Raw genomic sequence first — 25,264 nt, forward strand, 5'->3', positions numbered from 1 at the left:
CCTCACGGCATTTGACAATTAAAGGAACAAAAACATCTGAAGTGCTTAGCACAAAGGCTGGTTTGTGCTAAGAATGGAATAAATCATCACTATGATGATGTTGATGCTGATTTTTTTTTTTTTTTTTTTTTTTTTTTTTTTGCGGTATGCAGGCCTCTCACTGTTGTGGCCTCTTCCGTTGCGGAGCACAGGCTCCGGACGCGCAGGCTCAGCGGCCATGGTTCACGGGCCTAGCCGCTCCGCGGCATGTGGGATCTTCCCGGACCGGGGCACGAACCCGTGTCCTCTGCATCGGCAGGCAGACTCTCAACCACTGCGCCACCAGGGAAGCCCGATGCTGATTTTGATACTGCTGCAGCTGGTGGTGATGATGACTATAAGGGAAAAAGATATCCAAAGCCCTGTGTATATGTGTGTTTCATAAGGTAAACACAAAATTAAAATATATGATATGTGTGCATGTGTGTATTCAGCACACGTATATTCACCCCATATAATATGAGCTTTAAATAATTAAATGAGGAAACGCTGCCCTCTTGTGGCAGAGACTTGAGGGCTTACAAAATACCAACGTGTCCTCTCCTTCCCAGTCCCTCTGGCAGGGTGGGGCATGTGAATCTGACCAATAACATATGTGAAGAAGGACCACCCAATTTTGATTAGACTTTGCATGAGTGGGAAATGTGCACATTAAAATCTTTAATGTGTTAAGCCACTAGAATTTCATGGTCTATTGCATCGCCTGGCATTAATGAACACCTCTTAACACACACCGAATTAATACACCACTTTTTCACTTGCCTTACCATCCTCCTGGCCTCACCCCACTACAGACTACTGGGAAAAGGAAAGCAAAGGGTGTTGCATCGTGTTATACTGTAAGGGTTATTAGGCCCGGAATTTTACCCAAACGGCAACCTGAATTTGAAACAAGCAGAAGCAATGACTCCAGACCAGACTACTCAGATTAAAGGACAATGGGCTGTAGCCAGAGGACCCCTTCTAAAGTTACAGGTAAACTTGGTGGCCTGCATCCTGGAGAACCTTTCTACCATCTCTGCTCAAGAGAAGAGATGTCCATTCTCAACTACTCATTTTGTTATCTTCAAAAGTCCTGGATGAAAAAAAAAACAAAAATACCCTCTCAATAATGTTACTGGAGAGATATCTGGTTTGGGTGGATTCCATTAAGTTCATTAAGTTACTGCAATCAAAATTCTTGCATCCCAAATAGTATGATTAAGTAATCAACAAAAGTAAAACAAGAAGTAGCCAATAAGAATAGTTTTTTTAATTCAGCCTACCCAGGAACTGAAGAAATTGAAAGGAAAACAAGAATGATTTGGCTTTTTTGGGTCTATTACTTAACATTTGTAAAGCATGTTAATACCAAAATTGGCAAGAGCACAGGAAACAACGCTCCATTCATGCTTGGGTAGAAGCAGTGTAAACCAGCAAGTTTTCCAGAGGACCATTTGGCAAATTATGAGAAAAGCTGTAATAACTAATATCCCTCTATTGGCTCAGCAACCCCACTTCTAGGAATTTAGCTTAGGGAAATCATTGGCAATATATACAAGATATCTGCTCATGAATGCTTAGCACAGTGTACTTTATGATAGAAAAAAGCTATAAACTGAAATGTCAAATGATTGGTGATTTGTTTGGTACATTATCATACATATAATGGAACTATACAACAATTTTAAAATGGTGATTTAAAAAATACTACATTTCTTTTTATGGCTGAGTAATATTCCCCTGCATATATGTGCCACATCTTCTTTATCCATTCATCTGTCGATGGACACTTAGGTTGCTTCCATGTCCTGGCTATTGTAAGTAGAGCTGCAATGAACATTGTGGTACATGAGTCTTTGAATTATAGTTTTCTCAGGGTATATGCACAGTAGTGGGATTGCTGGGTCGTATAGTAGTTCTGTTTTTAGTTTTTTAAGGAACCTCCATACTTTTCCACATAGTGGCTGTATCCATTGACATTCCCACCAACAGTGCAAAAGGGTTCCCCTTTCTCCACACCCTCTCCAACATTTATTGTTTGTAGATTTTTTGATGATGGCCGTTCTGACCGGCGCGAGGTGATACCTCATTGTAGTTTTGATTTGCATTTCCCTAATGATTAGTGATGTGGAGCATTCTTTCATGTGTTTGTTGGCAACCTGTGTATCTTCTTTGGAGAAATGTCTATACTCAGCCATAAAAAGAAATGAAATTGAGTTATTTGTAGTGAGGTGGATGGACCTAGAGTCTGTCATACAGAATGAAGTAAGTCAGAAAGAGAAAAACAAATACCGTATGCCCACACATATATATGGAATCTAAAAAAAATTGTTCTGAAGAACCTAGGGGTGGGACAGGAATAAAGACACAGACGTAGAGAATGGACCTGAGGATACGGGGAGGGGGAAGGGTAAGCTGGGACGAAGTTAGTGAGTGGTATGGACTTATATACACTACCAAATGTAAACTAGATAGCTAGTGGGAAGCAGCTGCATAGCGCAGGGAGATCAACTCGGTGCTTTGTGACCACCTAGAGGGGTGGGATAGGGAGGGAGACGCAAGATGGAAGAGATATGGGGACATATGTATATGTATAGCTGATTCACTTTTTTATAAAGCAGAAACTAACACACCATTGTAAAGCAATTATACTCCAATAAAGATGTTAAAAATAATAATAAAATAAAAAATACTACGTAGCACTGAAAGATATTCATAAGGTAATTGTAAATGAAGAAGTTGCCAAATTGTATATACAATAAAGTGTCATTTTCAAAAAATAAAGAAAAATAAACATGATTAGGTAAAGGTCTGAAAGGCTATATAACAAAATATTAGAAGTTATTGAGGCCCAGGATTACCAGATGATTTTAAATTGTTATTTTTGTTCATCTTAGAAATTTTAGGAAATACACGAACAAAAGGAAGATTTTTTAAAAACCACTGTACAACACCAAGAGTGAACTCTAATGTAAATTATGGACTCCATTTCTGGGTGAAAATGACCTGTCAGCATAGGTTCATGGATGGTAACAAATGTACCACTCTGGTGGGAGGTGTTAATAACGAGGGAGGATGTGCATGTTTGGGGGCAGGTGTATATGGGAAATCTCTGTACTTTAATTTTGCTGTGAATCTAAAACTGCTCTAAAGAATAAAGTCTATTAAAAAACAACTTTGCCAGCCCTGGCATAGGGTCACTTCTCTCATCTTTTATTGATCAAAGTGGTCCCGGGGCTGGCCAAGTTTCAAGGGCTGGAAAAATCTCCACTCTTGAAGGGGACTGGCAAGGTCACTTTGTATAGAGTACATAAGGTAAGAGCTATTGTTGCCACCATCTTTGGAAACTATAATTTTCCATTTAAAGATTTTTTTTAGTCTATCAATCCCAAAAGGAATAAAAAGCACTGAAAAAGTAAGATAAATAGCAAAGTGAAGAGATATAGACAAGTCCAGATACATAATAATCATAATTCATAAAAATAAACTAAATTCACTCATTAAAAGATGAAGATTATCAGAGTAAAAAACAAATAAATAAAGCTATATGATATTCATAACAGACACTTCTAAAATGTAAGAACAAATAAGAGTTGAAAGAAAATGATAGAAAAAATATACATGGCATATTCTAACCTACAGAGAGTTGAGTTAGCTATATTAACTGAAAATACATAGATTTTTGAGGCAAAAAATTTATTATTAGGTATAAAGAGAATCACTACAAAAACAAATAAAAAGCACTTCAGATACATGGAGATAACATTGTTAATATTTTTTATAGTATTTTAAAGCTTCTAGTACCCATAGTATATGAAACTAAGAGAGCATCTACCTTGAAAGAATGACCTTTTAGTCATGTTTATTTCTTATCATACATTCCACATAGGAAAATAGGCAGAAGAAAATGTACCTGAATATTAACCATGGTTGACTTTGGAAAGTAAGTCCAATGTCTTCTGCCAGTTATGACAGCTGGTTTTTACAGCTTTGGTTTCTCAACTTGGGACAATTTAAATTAACAAGTATGATTAATCTCTGCTATCAGTCAACTCTCATCACCCTCGTCATCAGAAAGCCCTTTTTAAGCACCTTCACTTTACATGGGCATGGACTAGACACAGAACGAAAACTCACTACATAACCAAGGCCTACACTTCACTGAAAAGGGAGAGCACAAATAAGCTGGTAGGAAAGTTGGAGCAAGAAGACAGCGTCAAGCTTCACAACAACACAGAAGAGGCAGAATAGGAAAGAGAAATTCAGGATGTAGAAACAGAGCGGGGCTTCACAAACCAGAGCGAAGGCTAATGGAGCAGGTATTTATAAAGACATGATGATGAGATGGAGAAAAGAGGTCAAGAGGGCTTCCCTGGTGGCGCAGTGGTTGAGAGTCCGCCTGCTGATGCAGGGGACACGGGTTCGTGCCCCGGTCCGGGAAGATCCCACATGCCGCGGAGCGGCTGGGCCCGTGAGCCATGGCCGCTGAGCCTGTGCGTCCGGAGCCTGTGCTCCGCAACGGGAGAGGCCACAACAGTGAGAGGCCCGCATACCGCAAAAAAAAAAAAAAAAAAGAGGTCAAGAATGGCTGGTGAAAGGCAGTCACTGAGGTTTCCACATTTGCTCTCGGCGTGGGGTTAAGTACACGCCGGAGAGAATGTAGGGGGAAGAATAGAGAGCCATAGAGGATAAACAGTTAGAAATTATAATTCAAGAAGTCATAGTCAGAAATCATAGAGAAGATTTATACACACACACCCCCCTCAAACTGAGTTCCATAAGTCAGTATCATTCGAATGAATTAATTTCATAAATTGGGTTTTTCTAAGTGTGTACATAAATTATTCAAATAGGTTGCACAAATCACTGCCCCTTGTTGTCTTCTGAAAATGTGCCTTGAAAGGATAACCCCTTTCTGTAAAAATAAAAGGATTTGCAATGTGTAAAACAGAAGACAATAGAGAAATTATTCAAAAACCTGCTCAGACCTTCCTTCCAGCTCTGAAGGAAGCCGTGCGATACTGACTCCTAAAGCGTTAATGAGGTGAGAAAAAAAAAAAAAGAAGGGTCCATGCCACTCCTACAAACTTGAGAAAGGAAACTTGGCAGACGGGAAAAGATAGGAGAAGGGAAGAGAAGTGAGACAGAGCCTGTCCGGCTGCACCACACTTGAGGAAATGAGTCAGTGTTCCCAGCTGCCACTCCCAGAGCCTCCATTCAGATTATCTGCCCACCCCTGTGATTCTTCTCTTGGTACAGATATTTGAAACCTGTTTTGTTTTCTCCCTTCATCGTTTCTTCGTTCCATAGCATCTTACTACATCAGGATCTCCCAGAACTCCACTCCACAGACTCCTTCTTTGAGGTGCCTTCCAGAATCTCCCTAAGTGAATTTTGTGACTGCCACACAGCTTATATTTTAATACAGAACATCCCAAACATGTTCTCCACGTCTGGAGAAAAATCATTTACTGTTTTTTCATACAGTAGTATCAGTCAAAAGAAATATTTTCCTTATAGACAGATCAACTGAGGCAAATGTTGGCCTTACAATTGTAGAGGACTTGATGGATTATGGAATAGTTTCATGCACATAATTCTTTCATCCCTCAAGTCACTACTCTTCCTAACCCTTCAAGAGCCCCCAACTCCCAACCCCAGCTGAAAACACTTCAGTGATTTTCTATTCCCCTTTGTTTAAAGACCCAAATCTTTATCATGGCATCTAATCTCTACCTCTGAATTTAATTCACAACACCATGCCCCACTGTCCTCGCACTCCACCCACACAGAACTATCAGCACCTCAAACAGGCCACAGGACTTTTGCACATGTTTTCCCATCTGTGTTAATGTTCTTTTTTACCCCCCACTTTGCCAGTTAATTCTTACCCTTCCTTTGGTTTTCAGTTCCATTGTCTCTTCCTCAGGGAAGGCTTTCCCAATCTCCCTGACCAGGTCAAGTCCCTTTAAGATAGCTCTTCATACCTTCCTTTCTTAGCAGTTAACCCAATTATAATTATACATGCATTTGTATGACTATATGATTACCTTTTGTCTCCACCAGTAGACTATAAGTTCTATAAGAACCACAACCAATTGTTTTCTCAGTGTATCTGTATAGTACTAGCTCAGTTCATGACACACATCTTCCACAATATTTAATAAATGAATGAATGCATAAGAATCTCTATGTGGAGAGATGTTACATCTACATTTGAGAAATGTGGAAACTGAGTCTCAGAGATTTTAAAGGATTTGCTCAAGGAGCACAGACACAGGTATTTGACTCCTGACGTTATGACCATTTACTGGAAATGCATCATTCCAAGGACTGGAAAGCACTTCCTGGCACATAGTAGGTGTCTGGTGCAGACTTGTTGAATGAAGAAATGAAAACAACAATGAAAGTAGCAAGGAATAAATTATGAACTTCAACATGGTTTTCAGGGTGAAGAGAATAGTCTTGGCTGTGACATTGGGCAGGTCGCATCACCTTTCCAGGCCTCAGCTGAAGTTTAAACTTCGATGATCTTCATGCTCTGCAAATCTGAGGTTCTGTGCTTCTAAACTCCTCATACCTTGGCATCCTGCCTAATAGCAGGTACCTACATATGGTGGCTGAGTTACTTAGCAGGCCAAATTTGACTTTACGCTTTGGATCATTTTTACTGTATTCAAAGAGCAATTATCCCTATGCAACAAGAGGCAATTGCAGGGGCAATTTCATCAAGGATAATATACGGCGGCTATAGAAACAACAGAAAGTTATTGCAGGCTGTTAAGCACAGCAGATGGAAAAGCATTGTTATAACATTGACAGTTGACCCTGGGACTGCCAGATAGGTTATATAGTTATATGCAAGGAAGCAAAGAGAATCTGGTCCCCAAAATAGCATTTTGAGTGTCCTCTTGGCATTCTTCAATGATTCAGAAACTAAATCAAAGTGAGAGAGTGGCATGGACATATATACACTACCAAATGTAAAATAGATAGCTAGTGGGAAGCAGTCACATAGCACAGGGAGTTCAGCTCGGTGCTTTGTGACTACCTAGACAGGTGGGATAGGGAGAGTGGGAGGGAGACACAAGAGGGAAGAGATATTGGGACATATGTATATGTATAGCTGATTCACTTTGTTATACAGCAGAAACTAACACACCATTGTAAAGCAACTATACTCCGATAAAGATGTTAAAAAAATAAAGGAACGAGTGTATGTATATGTACAACAGAATCACTTTGCTGTACACCTGAAACTAACACAACATTGTAAATCAACTATAATCCAATAAAATTAAAAATAAATTTTAAAATAAAATAAAATTTTAAAAAAGGAAATCATGAATGGTCTCAGTTATTCAGCCAAGAGTTAAGTAGAAACTATAAGGGAAAAGGCACTTTCTTCTCCTAACAAATTCGGAATTCTCTAACTAGTCATACATACATGTCCTTATCCTGTCTCCTAACCAAATTCCCCATTAAAGTGATCCAAAATCAAGAGGTAGGTTAGCTTTCTAGATTCATCTCTCAGCCACTCCTTGACCTAAGCCCATAATCTGGCCTCACAATGCAGTTTTTTCACGGCTCCATGAGAACTCCCATGGCTCCTTCAGGTCCAGTTCAGTGTCATTTCCTTTTTGAAGCCTTTCACGATGCCCCCAGGTAGAGCTCAGTGCTACCACCTCCAAATTCCCACAGCATTTATTTGTGCCCAGGTGACAGCACTGATGGCCATCTGATTATGTTATGATTATTCGTCTGTCTGTCTCTTGTCTCCTGCCCAGATCACCACACTAGCCTATAAAACTAAGATAGGGACTATGCTTTATTCATAATAATATACCCCAAGCACACAGTCGCATGCCTGACATTTAGAAAGCCTATTGAGTTAAATGCTAGGTGGCAACTAATCAGTAGATGAATTAACTGCAAACAAAGAATGAGTCCTATTTTATCAACCCACATAATAAAGGTTATTTTATCAGGGAATTTTTAGTGACCTCACTTTAACCCCAAAGAAGTAACACGAATGCTAAGAGTTTCAAGCACTCTGAGATGCCAATAATGGCATTTTTAGAAGAGGTAGAATGTTATTCTACTACTTACCTTTTAGCTAAAATTATTAAACTCTTTTTATGCCAGGCATAGAACTAGAGTTTTGTATGTACTATCTCATTTAATCTTCAAACAATCCCATGAGGTATCATTATTCCCATTTTCAAACAAAATACTTGAGGTGCAAGTAGATAAATTACTTTCCCCAGGCCACAGGGCTAGTAAGGGGCAGAGCTGGGGCTTGAATTCAAGTCCTAAAACCTATATCTAAAACCTAAATGCTAAAACCCAAACTCCTTACCACCATGCTGTTCTCTACCCAGTTATAGGACCAACCCTAGTATCTGAACTGTGGGTCAGTCTTCAATGTTTTTCTTCACCTCGTATTACTTTCAATTTACTTAATTTTATTCACATAGAAATTTTACTTAGATAGTTTATAATCCCCCAGAAGACTCCTACCCCCTTTAAGAACAGTTATTATCAACATTTAAGGACTCATTTTATCCCTCAATTTTAGAGTAAGAAAACTGAGACACAGCAGTTAAGTAACTTGACCAAAGTCACACAGCCACTAAGAATGAGAGCCCAGAATGAACACAAGCCATTTGACTCTTGCACCTACGTGCTATCATCCGCTTCCTTAGGACATTTCTGTGTCAGTTTGGAAGTCCATGGGTCAAGGTGTCTGAAACTGTTACCCATCCAGGCAATTCCTGAGTCAGTTCAATTGCAGCAACCAAAATCACACGTGAATGCAAATGCTTTCTTGTCAAAGAAAACAAAATTCATGTGTTTCCTTACGTACAAAATGGAGCTAAAATCTGTGCCAAGATGTAATTTTGCCTCATCTGCTTCTGTTAGGTGGTCTCGGTTCTGCTTTTATCACTAACTGGCATTGTCCTACATTAGACTTAATCCTTTCAGAAAAGCACAGGGAAATAACCTCAAACCCATAATCACTTGCTGGTTGGTCAGATTGTTTTCTCATTTCCAAGAGATCATTGTCTACCACCATATGAGATCTTGATACAGTAATAACCACTAGCATTTACCGAATCTATTATATGTCAGACGCTATGCTAAACTTCTTCACCCAGATCCCTCATTCACAAAATCCTTTTATTAGTCCTGTTTTACAGGTGAGGAACTAAGCCCTGGGATGCTGAGAACGTTGCCTGAGGGCCCATGGCTGGACCCCAGATATGATTCAACCACTCAGCTTATTCTCAGCCTCTGCTGTCACTGTTCTGGTCTCTTTCCCCCACCCCCCCCCCCTGTAATTAAGGAAAATCATTCAAACAGAAATTTTTTTTTTTAAGTAAATAGAATACCTGATAAGACCCAGGTCGTCTCCGTTCAAATCTACCATTTTCAAGAGTACCATTTCCTTGTCTGTATTTGAAGAATACCTAGTCAGCAAAACAGAGGAACTTAGTGAGTTCTAGGTTAGAGCCTGGCCCTCATGTATGACCCCCTCAGCCAGAAGCTGACACAAAAACCAAAACCAAAATGACTCTCAGTAAGCAAGGCTCCCTGACACTCTAGTTCTACAAACTGCATCCAGGATCTCACTTCTCAGCTAAAGAAATGATTTGCAACTGTGAGCAAAGGGGCATTAGGTCAGCTAACTGGAGATGAAATATACATTTTTATGTAAAATATGCAATATTATATAGCATATATTATTTCTTTAAAAAAGGTTTTGTCTTTGAAGTATCTACTCATACTAAATTTTAGTGAAATCTCTTAAAAATAGCAGGGAATGTGCAAAATCAAAAGCATTCCTGACGTACAATTTAAAGGGTTCTTTTACGTCCTTTCAAGGGAAATCAGATTATATTTCCTAAAAATCAACTCCTTTGAAATCTTTTTAAAAATATAGAGACAAATATGAAATGTCAAGTGGTCAAGTTGAACTGCGATATTATTTTACTCTGCTATAGTAGCCAAGTACTTCTCTTCTGTCACAAACCTCGTTCATCACATAAAAAATTAAAAAATAATGGGCTTCCTTAGTTGTCCCATTCAATTATGCCAGTTTTATGTCTTGCTGGCATAATGTCTTATGTCTTGAAAGAGTTATTCATTAGTCGAACAAATATATGTTATGCACATTTTTATATTTTCCAGATGAGAAGCAGAGAACCCCTAAATTAAGATTTAAGTGGATCTCTAAAGGTTACACAACTAGGAAGTGATAAAGCTAAGATGAGACCACAGTTGTGCCTTCTTTGAAAGCCCAGAGTCCTTCAAACATTCACATCTGACTCCCACAACCAGCAAAGGGGGAAGACGAGTGCATAGGCTGGTCTGTGCTTCTGCATTCTCTTTTTATTTCTGCTTGTCTTAGATTATCAGCATGTTTTTAAATTATTTCAGCTTTAATACCCTTTCAGGATCTCACCATACCCATCAAGTTACAACCCTGTTCTTAGATTTTGTTGCTGGTTCCTAAAGGAAACACATGATTTTATCTAGATAATCGCACCCTCACCTTGCTCTCTCTGACTGTGGATTCCGAAGGTACGAAGAAGGGCTTCGATTGATCTGTGCACCATCCACATTCCCTTTATTGATAAAGATTTTGCCTGGTTTCATATTTGCATGTGCTATCTCAATGCTCTATACGTTAAAAAAAAAAAAAAAAGTAAAGTTAGAAATCCTGGTGGGCATTAAGACTTAGTTGATATAAACAGAAGAACCCTGTGGAAAATTTCTTTTGTCTCCAACTTGTCCCTGCTAAGGGATGAAAGCTGGAGAACCACAAAGCTGGTGTCATTCTGGGGGTAACAGACATGACCTTCCGGGTTGAGATGAGGAAATGCTGTGTATAGGGAAGGACCTGAGTGTCTCAGGACTGCCAAGTCAGGAACTGTCTGCCATTTCAGATGGCCAAAATGGGAGACTTGACCTTACAACTCTCCATCCCCCTGCTCACACCCTCTAAGGCAGAGCTTTTCAAACTTTTTGGACTGAGAAATATAGTAATTGATACATTTTTCATCATAACTCAATACACATCAAGATATGTATCCTAAAACAAAATTTCACAATACAAACTATACCCTGTGTGTCATGCATTATGTTATTTTCCAGTCTCTTTTAGTTCCTTTTTTAAAGCTTATCACAACGTATGAAATTGATTTCATAAAGCCATTCATAGACTCTTATTTGCTCTTTGAAAAACATTGTTGTAAAGACATTTCTTCCTTTGCCAGATGGATCCCTGGATTTGGGGGCGGCGGCTGGTGGTAATTTTATGAGAACAAGTAAAGAGAGGCTAAACCTGAGAGACAAAGGAATGAAGAAAACATTAGCAAGGATTCTATGAGAGAAAATAATTACCTGGAAGACAGGAGAGAGTAGTAAAAGCTACCCAAACCAGGAATGGGAGAAGAGTTTGAGGGTATCAGTTCAGAGCCCCACATCAGTCTAGAGCTGCAATAGAGGACTTGAGAAATGAGGGTGTGTGGTGTAAATTGGATCCCCTTCTATGCTCTTTGGGAAATACAAGGAAGGCTCGAAATTATTTGTAATTACTTTGAGTTCCTTGGTGGATTTCTTTTCAAGTGACTTTGTGCAGAGAACTGACTATGTGGGACCCTATAATTTATAAGGGTTAGATACAAAATGTTTTCTGTGTCTTTGGGTGACAATATGAGGCCTACTGCCATAGAACCCTCTTCTCCCAATCAATCAGCGCCTCAGGACTAGCATCCCACAGCTCAGAACCAGAAGCTACAAGGGAGTCAAAAAGGAGAAAGGGAAGTAGGTGCTAAGACTGTGCTCAGACCGAGATCCTATAGGGACTCTCCGTATCATACCACACCACTCCTAAAACACTGTAAGCAATGCTAAAGAACATTGGGGTCCTCTGGGGTCCCTTGCCTACCTTCATGATGCCAGCAACCATGTACTCAAAAGTTCGATTGCTAAATCCTCCACTGGCAATCACAAATGTAGAGTACTGGAAATACCCTGCTGGAGCTGAGTGTGTGTGAGTACCACTCAGGATAACGTTGTCTCTTCTGTACAGGGAGCCATATTTACTCTGCAGCCTGTTCAGGACCTTTAAGAAAGGAAAACAAAACAAAACCAAACTAAGAAGAGGAATAACATAGGAGCATAGCCTGAGAAAAAGCGCTAATGAGTCTAACCACTGAGCCATATCAGTGACATCCCTGTCAAGTGACCTTTCACTCTATGCTTGAGTTTATCATCTCAGTAACAGCAACATCAACAATAATTGCAGTCGCTAACATTTTATAGATTCTTGCTGTGTACAAGCACAATGCTAAGTATTACATACATCATGTCATTTAAAAATCTCTATAACACCACCAAGAGGTGGGTATTTTTAATCTTATCTTTTGCTGGAAACATTGACATGTACAGAAGTTAAATAATTTGCCCACAGGTCTAATAAAGAGCAGAGTCAGAGTCTAGATCCAAGTCTAACTATACAACCAGTATTCTCACCTGCTCATTTCCAGACACTGTTCTAAGCACTAGTGACATATGAGGTCCCTACCCTGGAGAAGTTTTTATTCTAGTGAGGGAAAGATAAATAAATATGCAATATTATATTATACAGTGATAAACTCTATGAAGAAAAATACAGCTAGGTAAGGCAAAAGAACATGATAGGTGTTAGTGAGGAAAGATCTTCCCAAAGATGTTACCTTTCATCAGAGGCTTAACTGAAGAGAGCAAACTGGTCATGCAATACCGGGGGGGAAAGCATCTCAGGAGCAGTGCAGAGGCCTCTTTACTGCCTCACTTCCCAAAATGAAGCACTCAATATTCCCAGACACTTACACTTATTGGCCTGGGGAAGCCACCCACTGTGACCTGAGGACACCCCAGCAATCCTGTGGAGAGGCCCATGTGGAAAGGAACCACCTTGTCAGCACTAACTTGCTAGCCGTTTGGTGAACAACCATAGAAGGTGACCCTTCAGACGCAGGCAAGCTTCAAACAACCTCAGCCCCAGCCAACATCCAAGTTCAACCTCATGATACAAAAGTAATGATATGTGACTGTGGTTCTAATATGTCAGAATCAGCCAACCCAGCCATTCTAGGATTCCTAACCCACAAAAATCCTGAGCACTAATACATGATTATTGTTGTTTTAAGTCACTGAGTTTTCTGGATGACTTGCTGTACAGCAATAGATACCTAACCCAAAGAGACTCAGTAAATGTTCATTGAATTAATCAATGAACATCCAGATGAATAATTAATGTTTGGGGTGGTATAGACACATCAAGAAAACAAAAGAAAGAATTAGTGATGTTGCTGAGTAGCTTTTTTTTTTCTGTTTTTTATTGAAGTATAGTTGACTTCAAAGGCTACATTAGTGCTGAATACCTATATCTGATTATGCTTTAATCAACTGCAATCTAAAGTTTGGTATTACTGTGGTTTCTCTGTGGAAGATGCCTTGACTTCATGTCAAAAATTGCTAAAATGTTCCAGCAAAAGTGTCAACCCCGGGCAACCTTCCTCAGTGTAAGATACTATCACCTAATACCAGGGACAATGTCGGAAACTCTTTTATGGCAGAGCTGGCAAATACTCCTTATCTCATGCACTCAGTCCTATTCATGGGTGGTTGCTATCCAAAGCAGTGTGTTGAGAAGGATTCTGAATCCAAATCTGAGCTTAGCAAAAAAAGAGTGCCTTCTGGTGGGGGAGGGGGAGGCATGCAGCATCTTAGTTCCCCAACCAGGGATCGAACCCACACCCCCTACAGTGGAAGCACCGAATCTTAACCACTAGACGGCCAGGGAAGTCCCAAAAGAGTGCCTTTTTTGATTAGCAATGCTGTCCACCTTGAGTATGGTATAGACAGTAGTATGTTGATAAACTGTTTCTCTGAAAGAAAAAAGAATAGCCCTCATTTGTATCATCTGTCAATTTCTGTGGCACAAATACACTCACCATAGTGAATTTCAAGCTACCAAAAGTTTAACCACTAACTCACAAAGTTCCTAAATATTTAACAATCAGCTCTCATGAGCTGGTACAAGCCAGTTCCAGCACACCAATGGTACATAAGGAAGCAGCAGCAACTGGTGTGCTATATACTGAAAATACATAAAGACATCCATTCAACCTCTTGTATTTTAGGTGAAGAGCTCCACCACCTTCATTCTAAGTCACATGGTCATTGAATCAGGAAAGAGATCTTACAAACCATCTTCATGCCTCATTAACCTCTCCATGCCCCAAACACTGATTCCTAGGTTGCCACATCCACATGAGCAACCATGTAATACCAGGCAAATGTGGAAAGGAAATAGGATATAACTAGACCAACATTACCAGCCCACACTCTCCATCCCCATAAGGTTCCATGTTCCTTCTGTTTGATCCTAACTCCAGCCCCAACTCTTCATCACTCTTACATACTCTTTCACACAGTAAATATTACTGCTTCATGAAAAAGAAATGTCTGTAGGGAGAAGGGGAAACAATCAATGAATGGACACCATGAAAGCTTAACTAAAGTCAAAAGCTGATGTTCTTACAATTCTGTAACCAAGACAAGAAGGTCTTAGAAAAGAAGGAACTGCCAGTCAACTTTAGAGCTCCCTGTCCCACACATTTTTATTCCTAAAGAACTGTAACATTAGGATTTTTAGAATTCGGTGCATTTTTTCAGGTTTACGCAAGAATCAAGCTCTTGAAAACATAGAAATTATGAATCTTGAATTTTAAAACTAAAGAAAAAGACTACAAACAGCTTACAGAAATCTTATCCTAAACTACAGTCTCTGATATGAAGTCAGACATGTGGGACTTCTGGGGAAAAAGAAAAAAATTAAAAACTCAGTCATGTAATAACAATGCCTGCCAATAGCCATTATAAGTAGCATGTTTCCTACTTCATGAAAGGAGGGCTATTTTAACATAGAGCAAAGAAGTGACATTAATGTCTATCGCTCACTTCTTCAACTGCAGTTTCCATTCCATTTCCTATTGCTGACACTCTTGGGAACATGACATAGAAAGAGTTAGAAAAGTCATTCTGCTTTCCTGCCCTGCCTCACTGCTCAGGGATCTTCTTTAATCTTTATTCCATGCTGGAAATTTCATCAATCTCAAAGCTGAGACAGAGAATCTGACTAAAACCAGGTGTTATGCAGGGAGATCAGCTCGGTGCTTTGTGACCACCTAGAGGGGTGGGATAGGGAGGGTGGGAGGGAGACACAAGAGGGAAGAGATATGGGAACATATGTATATGTATAACGGATTCATTGTGTTATAAAGCAGAAACTAACACACCATTGTAAAGCAATTATACTCCAATAAAGAGGTAAAAAAAAAACAACCAGGTGTTATAATAAGTTTAATGGCACTAGTTTAGTTACATTTATTTTTCACACTTTCCCCTTGGATTAACTTGGGATAAGTAAGTGGGTTCATTTATAGGTCTTTCCTCTGGGTCTCAGATTGTAAGGGGAAGTAAAAATAGGAGGAGATGGTTAAATGGTGCCCAGTATTAACTTCATAGTGGTCTACAACCCAATACATTAACCTGCTATCCCCTCCACACTCCAACCCAAAGTGTCTGTTTTGACTCTATTTCTACTTAATGACCTCACCATTTCCTAATCAGAACCATTTTTATTCCTCAGAAAAAAAGTATAGTGCTATGGTAATGAGCATGTGCTCTGGCAGGAAGATGTCAATGTTTGAATCCCACCTCGGACAGTTCCTAGCTGCGTACACTTGGACAAGTTACTTGGTCCTCTGCAACTCAGTTTCCCAGTCTGTCAAATGACATAATAATAGTACCTCCCTCATACAGTTGTTTGGAGGATTAAATGAATTAATATATATGAAGCACTTAGACCAATACCTGACTCGTCACAGGAACTATGTCAAGTGTTAGCTTTTATGCCAATTCATCCCCAAATCTCATTAGCATTTAATTTGACTTTTTACCACCATATAGTCTCACTGCTGTCCCATTGGTTTAAAACTTTTAGGCCAGCATTACATAGTATAGGGGAAATGGCCAGGCAAAGTTTAAATCCCTCCAGCAATGCTAGTTTCCCTTTCTAGTTCTTTCAGCCTTTTAACACCTTGTAAAATTCCCCCATATTAAATCCCCTGTTTGAAATGCCTAGTGTGATTACTGTTTTCCCACTGGACTCTTATCAATAGAGCCTTGATGTTAATTTAAGGAATCTGCCAATTTGTGTCTTCACCACTAGCTCTAGTCTATTACAATCCACCTTGAACATCACTGTCTGATTAATCATCCTAAAGCACAACTGTGTTTGCATCACTCCTCCACGCAGAAGTTTTCTAAGAATCCCCATCACCCACAGAATTAAAAACAACCTGGCATCCCAGGACCCTACAAATTATGACCAACACACCTTCCAGGTACATCTCCAATTACATGCCTACATGTGTCCTAATAGAAGTAATCTGTCTCTTCAAATACATCTACATTTCTCCCTTGTGCCTCTCTGTGTCCATGTCGTCCCCTCGATTTGATAGCTCTTCCTCCCCATGTCAACCATTTAAAATTCTCCCCATTCCAGTGTCACTTCCACTTTGAATTTTCCTCTAGTTTCCATTTCCTGAATCCCTGTGTTGTACTTTTAAAGTACTGTATGTCCACAAATTCTTCAATACCCCTGGCTTCAAGAGGTGAAGTATAACTTTCCCACCTGTGAGTGTGAACTAGACTTGGTGACTTGCTTCTAAGGATAGAACAGGGTGAAAGTGATGGTGTGCATCTTCTGAGCCTGGGTTATGAAAGGCACTGTGGTTTCTTCCCTGTTCTTTTTTTAAAAAAATTAAAGTATAGTGGATGTACCATATTACATAAGTTACAGGCATACAATATGGTGATTCACAATTTTTAAAGGTTATGCTCCATGTATAGTTATTATAAAAGATTGGCTATATTCCATGTTGTACAATATATCCTTGTAGCTTATTTTATACATAATAATTTATACCTCTTAATCCCCTAACCCTACATTACCCCTCCTTTCTTCCCTCTCCCCCCTGGTAACCACTAATTTGTTCTCTATATCTGAGTCTGTTTTTTTTTTGTTATATTCACTAGTTTGTTCTATTTTTTAGATTCCACATACAAGTGATATCATACAGTATTTGTCTTTCTGACTTATCTCACTTAGCATAATACCTTTCAAGTCCATCCATGTTGTTACAAATTTCATTCTTTTTTATGGCTGAGTAGTATTCCATTGTGTATATGTATATACACCACAGCTTCTTTATCCATTCATCTATTGATGGACACCTAGGTTGCTTCCACATCTTGGCAGCTGTAAATAATACTGCTATGAACATGGGGGTGCATATATCTTTTCATATTAGTGTTTTCATTTTTTTCAGATATATACCCAGGAGTGGAATTTCTGGGTCATATGGTAGTTCTATTTTTAATTTTTTGAGACACCTCCATACTATTTTCCACAGTGGCTACACAAATTTACATTCCAACCAATATGTATGTGGGTTCCTACATCCTCGCCAGTGTTTGTTATTTGTGTTCTTTTTGATGATAGCCATTTTGACAGGTGTGAGGTAATATCACAGTGTAGTTTTGATTTGCATTTCCCTGATGATCAGTGATGTTGAGCATCTTTTCATGTGCATGTCCTCTTTGGCAAAATGTCTATTCAGGTCCTCGGACCATTTTTTAATCAGGTTGTTTGTGGTTTTTTGATGTTGAGTTGTATGAACTGTTTATATATTTTGGATATTCACATCTTATCGGTCATATCATTTGCAAATATTTCCACTGACAAAACGAAAAGACAACCTACTGAGTGGGCGAAAATCCCTGCTCTTTCCTTTAAGTTACACACTATAAGGGAAGCCAGCCGCTCTGTCATGAGGATATGGACAGTGGGGGAACCGTCAGTAGCCACATGAGTGAATCACCTTGGAAGTGGATCTTTTAGCCCTAGTCAAACCTTCAGATGACTGCAGCCTTTGCCAGCATCTCGACTGCAAGCTACCCTAAGTCATAACCACCTAGCTAAGCCAGTTCTGAATTCCTCACCAACAGAAGTGTGAGATAAAACAACAAATATTAATTAAGTCCCTATTTCGGGGGGGGGGCTATTTATTACTCATGAATAGATAACTAATATATTACTGCCCTTTATTCCAGTAAATCATAGTTATTTGCGTATTTCTGGTACAGTCCTTCCTCCAATCCCCTAACTAGGTACTGAGCTCATAGGAACATGTGTTATGACTCACTGAGCTGTGCGCCCCTGAAGTGCCTAACAAAGTGTCTTGCAAAAAGCAGGTGATCGATGCTCTCCAAGATAACAGAATGACCTCACTTTTAAGAATGTAGGCGCTGGTGTCGGGCATATGTGTGTTCAGAAACCAGCTCTACCTTCTTCTAACTGTGTGAACTTGGGAAAGTTACTTAACCTTCTCTAAGACTCAGTCTCCTTACCTGCAAAATGGGGATAACAACAGGCTGATCTCACAGTTTTGTTGTCAGTGTAGGTGAGGGGCAAGTACTTAATCCTCTGCTCCTTATGTTTCCATAGATGGGAGAGACTTACATTCTACTCCTCGTGAGGGGGTGACATTAGAGAAATGCTTTTAGGCCCTCTCATCATCCCTCTCCCTGGCCCCTTCACACCGCAGGAGGAGACAGTGTTTATTTGGTGAGGTTGACAGAACATGACACTGAATAATGGACATTTAATGGTCATTATTCTAGATGTTCCAGACTCTCCTCTTTCTCACATTTGTAAGTGTGTGAGCAGATACTAAGAATACACTTTCTTTCTGTGACCTGATCCCTGCAGAAAATATAACCAGATCAGGGTCTAGAAATTGGCTGAGAGAGAGACACCTGGAAGTCCATGTGTCTATAACTATTTCTCTCTCCCTCCCCACCCGCTCTCTGCATCTTACAAGCTGCCTGTCCAGGACCTCCTATGCACCTTTCTGCTAAGCTCAACTTTCCCCACAGGTGGGTTACATGGTCAAAATTGGCAGAAAAAATCATAGAAAAGCCTGCCATATTCTACAATACAGTTTAGAGTTTAAGAGTGCTAATGTTGTAATCTTTTAAAATTTTATTATGGAAAAGTTCAAACATGTACAAAAATCATCAGAATAGTATAATGAAACCCCCATGTGCCTTTCACCCAACTTCAGCAATTTACGGCCAATCTCATTTCAGAGTTGCTTTTTAATTCTTTAATTCCTTGCATCTATTCTTAATCGTCTAAAAACTTGAGGGGAGGGTTAGTGATTAATTGGCACTCTCAGACTTCTAACAAGGAGGATTACAAGAGCGTGTATGTGAAAGTCACTGGGACATAATAAGCTCGCAAAAAAAATAGCATTAATAATGACGGTGAGCGACCAGCAGAATGGAAAGCAAGTTCTGACCAAGATGACTTGGCGTGGAATGAGGCTCATTTTCCCCATTCGATCATCTGCTGGACTGTCAAGAGCTTCTAACCTTGAGGGTAGCAGAAACTCACTGGATGTGAAACCAGGAGAGCTTAGTTACTGTCACGTTCACCTGCAGACTTTGCCTTTAAATCACGTCATCTCTTTCCCATCTCAATCACTTACCTCCAGCCTGAGTCGTTGGGACACCATGCCGATCTCAATGCTGACAAACACTACTCGACGGGACTCATCTGGTTCCGCCACGATGAACGCACGACTGTACAACCTCGTGAGGATGCCTTGTGCATTCTGGCCAGTTTTGCTGTAGCCCATCTAAAGAGGAAGGAGAATCAGCTCCACTCCTTCTCACCCCGCTGTTACCAGAAACCAGGCACAACCACACAAGGATAGACGACTTAGGAGAGGCAAAGAAATACAGTCCACACGACACTGTGGCTCCGAGTGAGACAGGATATGTGTTTTCAAGAGTAAAGCCAACATCACAAAACAGGCTTTACTCTTCCGTGCAGAAAAAGGCAAAGTAGTTGTTGGGTTGGCAGTAGCTATTCACTGGCCTGTGGGCAAGGAGGGAGCTGGTGTGACTTAGGAATTCCATCACGATGCTGGAGACCTTTCATGGCTTTTCTGTTCTTTGAAACAGGACCGTTTCTCCAGCCTATCTAAGGTACAAGAGAAGAAATCGCTCCCCAGCCATCATTCCACATTCCCAGGAATACCCTGAAGACTGGAGGCCCCTTCACTTTGGTTGTTTGGCATGTGATTTTTTTTTTCCTGAAGAAAATGGTTTCCTTATGACTAAGTAATCCTTATTGAGGGTGCCTCCCCCTGGCTTTTATCATGTTGTCCCTCCCTCAGCCAAGTCAAATCAAATACACCTATCTTGAAGCCCCTCTCTCACCACGTCATGAAGCCCACCCATAAAAGCTGCACCCAGGTCTTCAGCATGGTCCCTCTACTGCTTGTTTTACCTCTCATGTGAGTGGTCATTTAAGGTTTACATTCCAGAGTCGCTTTTCAGAACAGACAACAGGGAATAATTCCTAGAATCTAAAGATTATTTGGTAGGAGACAGAAAAATCCCATCAGGCAACCTCCTGCTCTGGTTACCTAGCGAAGGGTGGCTAGAAATGTGTGTCTACCATCACAGCCCGGAAGTTGCATGCCAGCAGCCCATAGCCACAACTGATCCAGAGAAGTGTTTTACTTGGCTAACACACTGTTGGCCCACATTAGATTTCCAGTTTTAACTAGAGTTGCTTCCATTTTCCAATGGAGAGACTTAAATCCTCAGATCTTCAATCCATAAATATTCTGGCTTCTCTTGAGAAAGCCGTAAGGTAGGGCAGCCCTAGATCCACACCCTTACATGGGAACAATCAGCTAAAGCCATGCAACTTTCTACTTGTACCACAGTCACCACCACTTTCTATTGCCCCCCAAAAAACTGAGGATTTACTAGACATTTATCATCTTACACTGGCCTTCTTCGGTCATTTATGGTACCTGCCCATCCCCTGTAATATTGGAGTTCGTCCGCCTTGCCACTTCCACTCACAAAAAAAGGCCAATTGAGTTTACAAGGGAGTTGTGGTTAAATAAAAGGTCCCCTCTTCCTCATAGTACAATATCCATGATGTTAGACACAGTGAAGTCAATAAAAAGTGAGAAGGAGATTATGACATAATATTTAGGAATAAATACAGGGTGCAAAATAATAAAGTTACCTGTTTCACAGTCTCCTCAAGGATCCCATGATTTACCTACCAAAATGATATCTGCTACCTGGCCCGTGCAGTCAGCTCGCCCAACACCAATATGGTAGCCACTGAAGTTCTGAAATAGAGTGGGCTCTGGGGTGCTGGGTGTTGGAGATGCCTGGATGGCTGTGGGGCCCTGGGTGGCTGGAGGGTGGGTGGCTGGAGGGATCTGGGTGGCTGGAGGTATCTGGGTGGTTGGAAAACCTGAATCAAAAAACAGTAAGATATTTAAGAAACAACATTTCAGCCCATGCACTTGTCAGCATCACTTAGAACACACAGATTTGGGTTCCTAAGGATGAACCTTTGCATATTCTCTTACATCTAACATACACGGTGAGAAACATCTCAGGAACATGTTTTATAGCAGAATCCCAAGGAGGATCTTTTTCACGGAGTGGAGATGTTTCAGCCTAACAGTCAAGCTCTCTGTCAAATGTCCTTCAACTTCTCCTCACAAGCCCTTCCTGTCTAACCTGTCACTCTTCATTCACTCACCCTGCACTTCTATTCCAGCCAAACGAATCAGGTGCCAAGTTCCTGGCACACAGCCCACTAAATCCAGCCTCTGGGTATTTGTGTCTACCACTCTCTCCATCCAGAGACCTTTCCCCTTTCTGGTCCCTCAATCAGTCTCCTCTACCCCTTCAGAGTAGGTGTGGTTCCATCACAGCCAGATCCAGCTTAACCCCTCACCTTCAGGATGCCACCCCAGCTGTCTCTACCCTGCTCTTATCCTCCTCGACCTTCTAAATCTTCTATTCTTAATGCAACCTAGATCACTCTACACCATAGTTCTGCTTTATTTTAATTATTCTCATATCACCTATATGTATGCATATTAATACATATATTCTACATCAACATCACACACACACGTGAATATCAAAGGATGCAGAATGGGATAGAGACTAAAAGAGCAAGTGCCAGAAACAGCCCGGGTTTGCAAACTAACTCTATCATTTACTAGCTGAACAAATAACTTAACCTGTTTTACCTCAACTTTTCTCATCTATGAAGAAAAGTAACATAACTTTCTCATAACAAGAAGATAATAATACCCTACTTCCGAGGATTGATTGACAATAAATATGTTAATACATATTCAAAATTTAAAACGATGGCTGGCATATAGCTTTGTTTTTTTACATATTTAGACATCTTACTTATATATTTTATTTGTTTGTTTCCACCCCAGACAAGAGCCAGGGGTGGCCAAGGCAACACATGTCAGTGTCACAGTGCATTAGTGGTCAGAAAGTATTTAGGCAAGAGATGAACAGAAGACTTCTTCTGGGTTCCAGAATTTTGGAGCTCAAGAAAGTTTAGAGATCACATAATCCAATCTCCTCCATTTTACGTATAAGAAATCTGAAACCCAGAGAAATGACTTAAGCAAGATTTCATGGAGAGCATATGATGAATCAGGTGCCTAACCCAGATCCTCCAACTCAGAATCTGCAGCTCTTTCATCCACATTCTAAGTGTAGTTAGAATTCATGTTTTCCCATCCCCAAGCCCACGTTTTCTATAAGACATCAAGTATTGCAAGGAAGGAATCAGGCACCTTTGCTATTGCCTCATTTGTTCCAATGTAGGAATGTAGTGCCAACCAACGCCAAATCTAGTCACATAGCCAAAGGATTCTTTTCGATCTCAGAGACTCAGATCTGTAAAGCAGTACTAAGGCTAGCACCTACCTTTATGGGAGTTTGTGAGGATTAAATGAGAAATTTACATAGAATGTTTACCATAGTGCTTGACACAAAGTAACCATTCAATAAATAGCAACTTCTACTATGAAAATAGTGACTGTAGTTATTAATTACCTCCCTGAGCCTCAGGCTCTGGATTCTCTAATTTTAAAAGAGAAAACTAAGTCCTATGCATTCTTTCATTTCTAGCAGTCTAAAACTCATTCTGCCCGCTCCCAGAAAACAGGATCTCTGTTTCTCTGGGTCTGTGGGCAGTGAATTCAAAACATGGGGACAGGGACTTCCCTGGTGGTTCAGTGGTAAAGAATCCACCTTACAATGCAGGGGACACGGGATCGATCCCTGGTCAGGGACTTAAGATCCCATATGCCACGGGGCCACTAAGCCCACGCGCCACAACTACTGAGCTCACATGCCTCAGCTACAGCCTGCGTGCCGCAAACTACAGAGCCCAAGCACTTTGGAACCCACGCGCCACAACTAGAGAGAGAAAACCCGCACTCCACAACTAGAGAGAAGTCCGCGCACCACAACGAAGAGCCCGCACGCAGCAACGAAAGATCCTTCATGCCTCAATGAAGATCCCGCATGCCTCAATGAAGATCCTGTGTGCCACAATGAAGACCCAACACAGCCAAAAATAAATAAAATAAATAATAATTAAGTCTTTAAACAAAAAAACATAGGGACAGGTAGAGAATACATTAGAAAAGAGAAGAGCCCGCAAAAGAGAAAACCAAGGTGAACAATGTTGCCTCTCCTTCTCCATTGGGCCTGTGGCCAGCCCTCCCTTTACTTTGGTGAAAGCATTCAGTCCCCACCTGTCTTCCCTACTGTTTATCAGGTATATAACCTATCATCAAAGGAGAGGCTCCCATGGACGCGATATTGCCTGTAAATTTAGCCTAGGTGGTTTTCAAAAACTAAGTTAATTTCCAACATTTAAAAAAAAAATCAGGAAAAAAAACCCCCAGATGTCTAAACCGCCTCCCCCAATTTCCAGCTTCCCTTGAAAACTCAGAAGGGCTGAGTCGATGTGACATCATGACAAAAAACAGCTGGCACTCAGGAGGGCCCGTGGACCCTCTTCACCAGAGAGACACCTGTCCCCACCCTGGGCCACGCTCCCCACCCCATTTATGGAACTTGATTGGCCCTCATGCGATTTGAGTTCAAGATCCCCTTCTCTAAAGCTTTCACAGGCTAATTGACATTCAGTGGGTCTTTCCTTCTCCTTTTGCCCCCCACCCCCTAGAGAAGATGATGCCAGAAAGGAGGCAAAGAGAAAAAGAAGAGGCTCAGGGTAAAAGCTCACATTACTGGGCCTTGAAGAATCCTGAGCTGTACTTAGATCAGTGGAAAAGTGAGACAAATAAGTGCATGTCAGAATGCAGCCCTGGCTATTTGGGCCAAAGGTAAACTTGATAAAAACTGCTATCAATGCATAAAGGGCAACTACGGTAAAGGTTAGATAACCGTCCCAGGCTGCTTAAGTACACATTGAACTGCCCTGTTACCAGCATTATCAGCAGACACTGTTTCTTGCCTTGATGTCCCCCAAAATGAAGAAATTTCCTACAGGCTGGGAATAGCATACAAGAGAACCCATGATACTTGCCTGTGTGATTTTCAGTGGTCCCACTGGTGACGAACAACAGGCTGAGAAGAGCCACCGTGATCCCTGTCATCATCACAAAGAGGAAAATCAGGAATATCTCTAATGTGGAAAAGGTACATTTGGCCATTTCTCCTGAGGAAAAGCAGAGACAGAAGAACAACTGCGGAAGAGACAGAAAAAAGACAGAATAACAAATTAAAATACACATGCTTCAAGCTGTCCGAGGCTAAGATGTCTTAGCTCTTTCATATGAATAGACTATACCAAGAATACCAAGTACAGGGCATATTTGCCACTAGGTCCATATCCCAAGCCTGTGGAAGAAAAGACCAGTCAATTACAGCACTCCTTGATGAATTCACATGGGGTTTCCAAACGCTTCTCAGCACAGTGCTCATGCTGGAAGCCATCACCCATCATTTGGCATTGGCAGCTAAGCTAAAACCTATCTGTATTCCTTGGATACATCATACTGCTTTCATTTATAGCAGTGATGCTCTCTGTACATGGGTCTAGATTGGAGCATTTCTGTCAACAGGGATAACTGATGTACCCACATGGCTTGTACTTGTGAGAAAGCTTGCTGGGGTTAGGGCTTTACTTTGTGGCCATGGACTAAGTATCTTGTCCACAAGGAGGTGA

The 25,264-nt window shown here is 40.6% G+C and overlaps 1 protein-coding gene across 3 annotated transcripts in view; it reads right to left on the bottom strand.

The window, feature by feature from the left end:
* Positions 1–24,754, bottom strand: part of ASAH2 (N-acylsphingosine amidohydrolase 2) — a 71,919-nt gene extending 47,165 nt beyond the window's left edge. For all 3 annotated transcript variants that reach the window (XM_060125884.1, XM_060125883.1, XM_060125885.1), the window contains exons 1-6: positions 24,623–24,754; positions 21,297–21,493; positions 19,695–19,844; positions 11,975–12,151; positions 10,577–10,704; positions 9,414–9,491 (exon numbers count right to left, since the gene is read on the bottom strand). In XM_060125884.1, coding sequence (XP_059981867.1) covers positions 9,414–9,491; positions 10,577–10,704; positions 11,975–12,151; positions 19,695–19,844; positions 21,297–21,493; positions 24,623–24,749 — 857 coding nt within the window. In that variant the 5' untranslated portion in view covers positions 24,750–24,754. The remainder of the gene's footprint in view (positions 1–9,413; positions 9,492–10,576; positions 10,705–11,974; positions 12,152–19,694; positions 19,845–21,296; positions 21,494–24,622) is intronic.
* Between the last annotated feature and the right edge of the window lie 510 nt (positions 24,755–25,264).

This window comes from Lagenorhynchus albirostris, chromosome 16 (assembly GCF_949774975.1).
Source record: "Lagenorhynchus albirostris chromosome 16, mLagAlb1.1, whole genome shotgun sequence".
Taxonomy (NCBI): Eukaryota; Metazoa; Chordata; class Mammalia; order Artiodactyla; family Delphinidae; genus Lagenorhynchus; species Lagenorhynchus albirostris.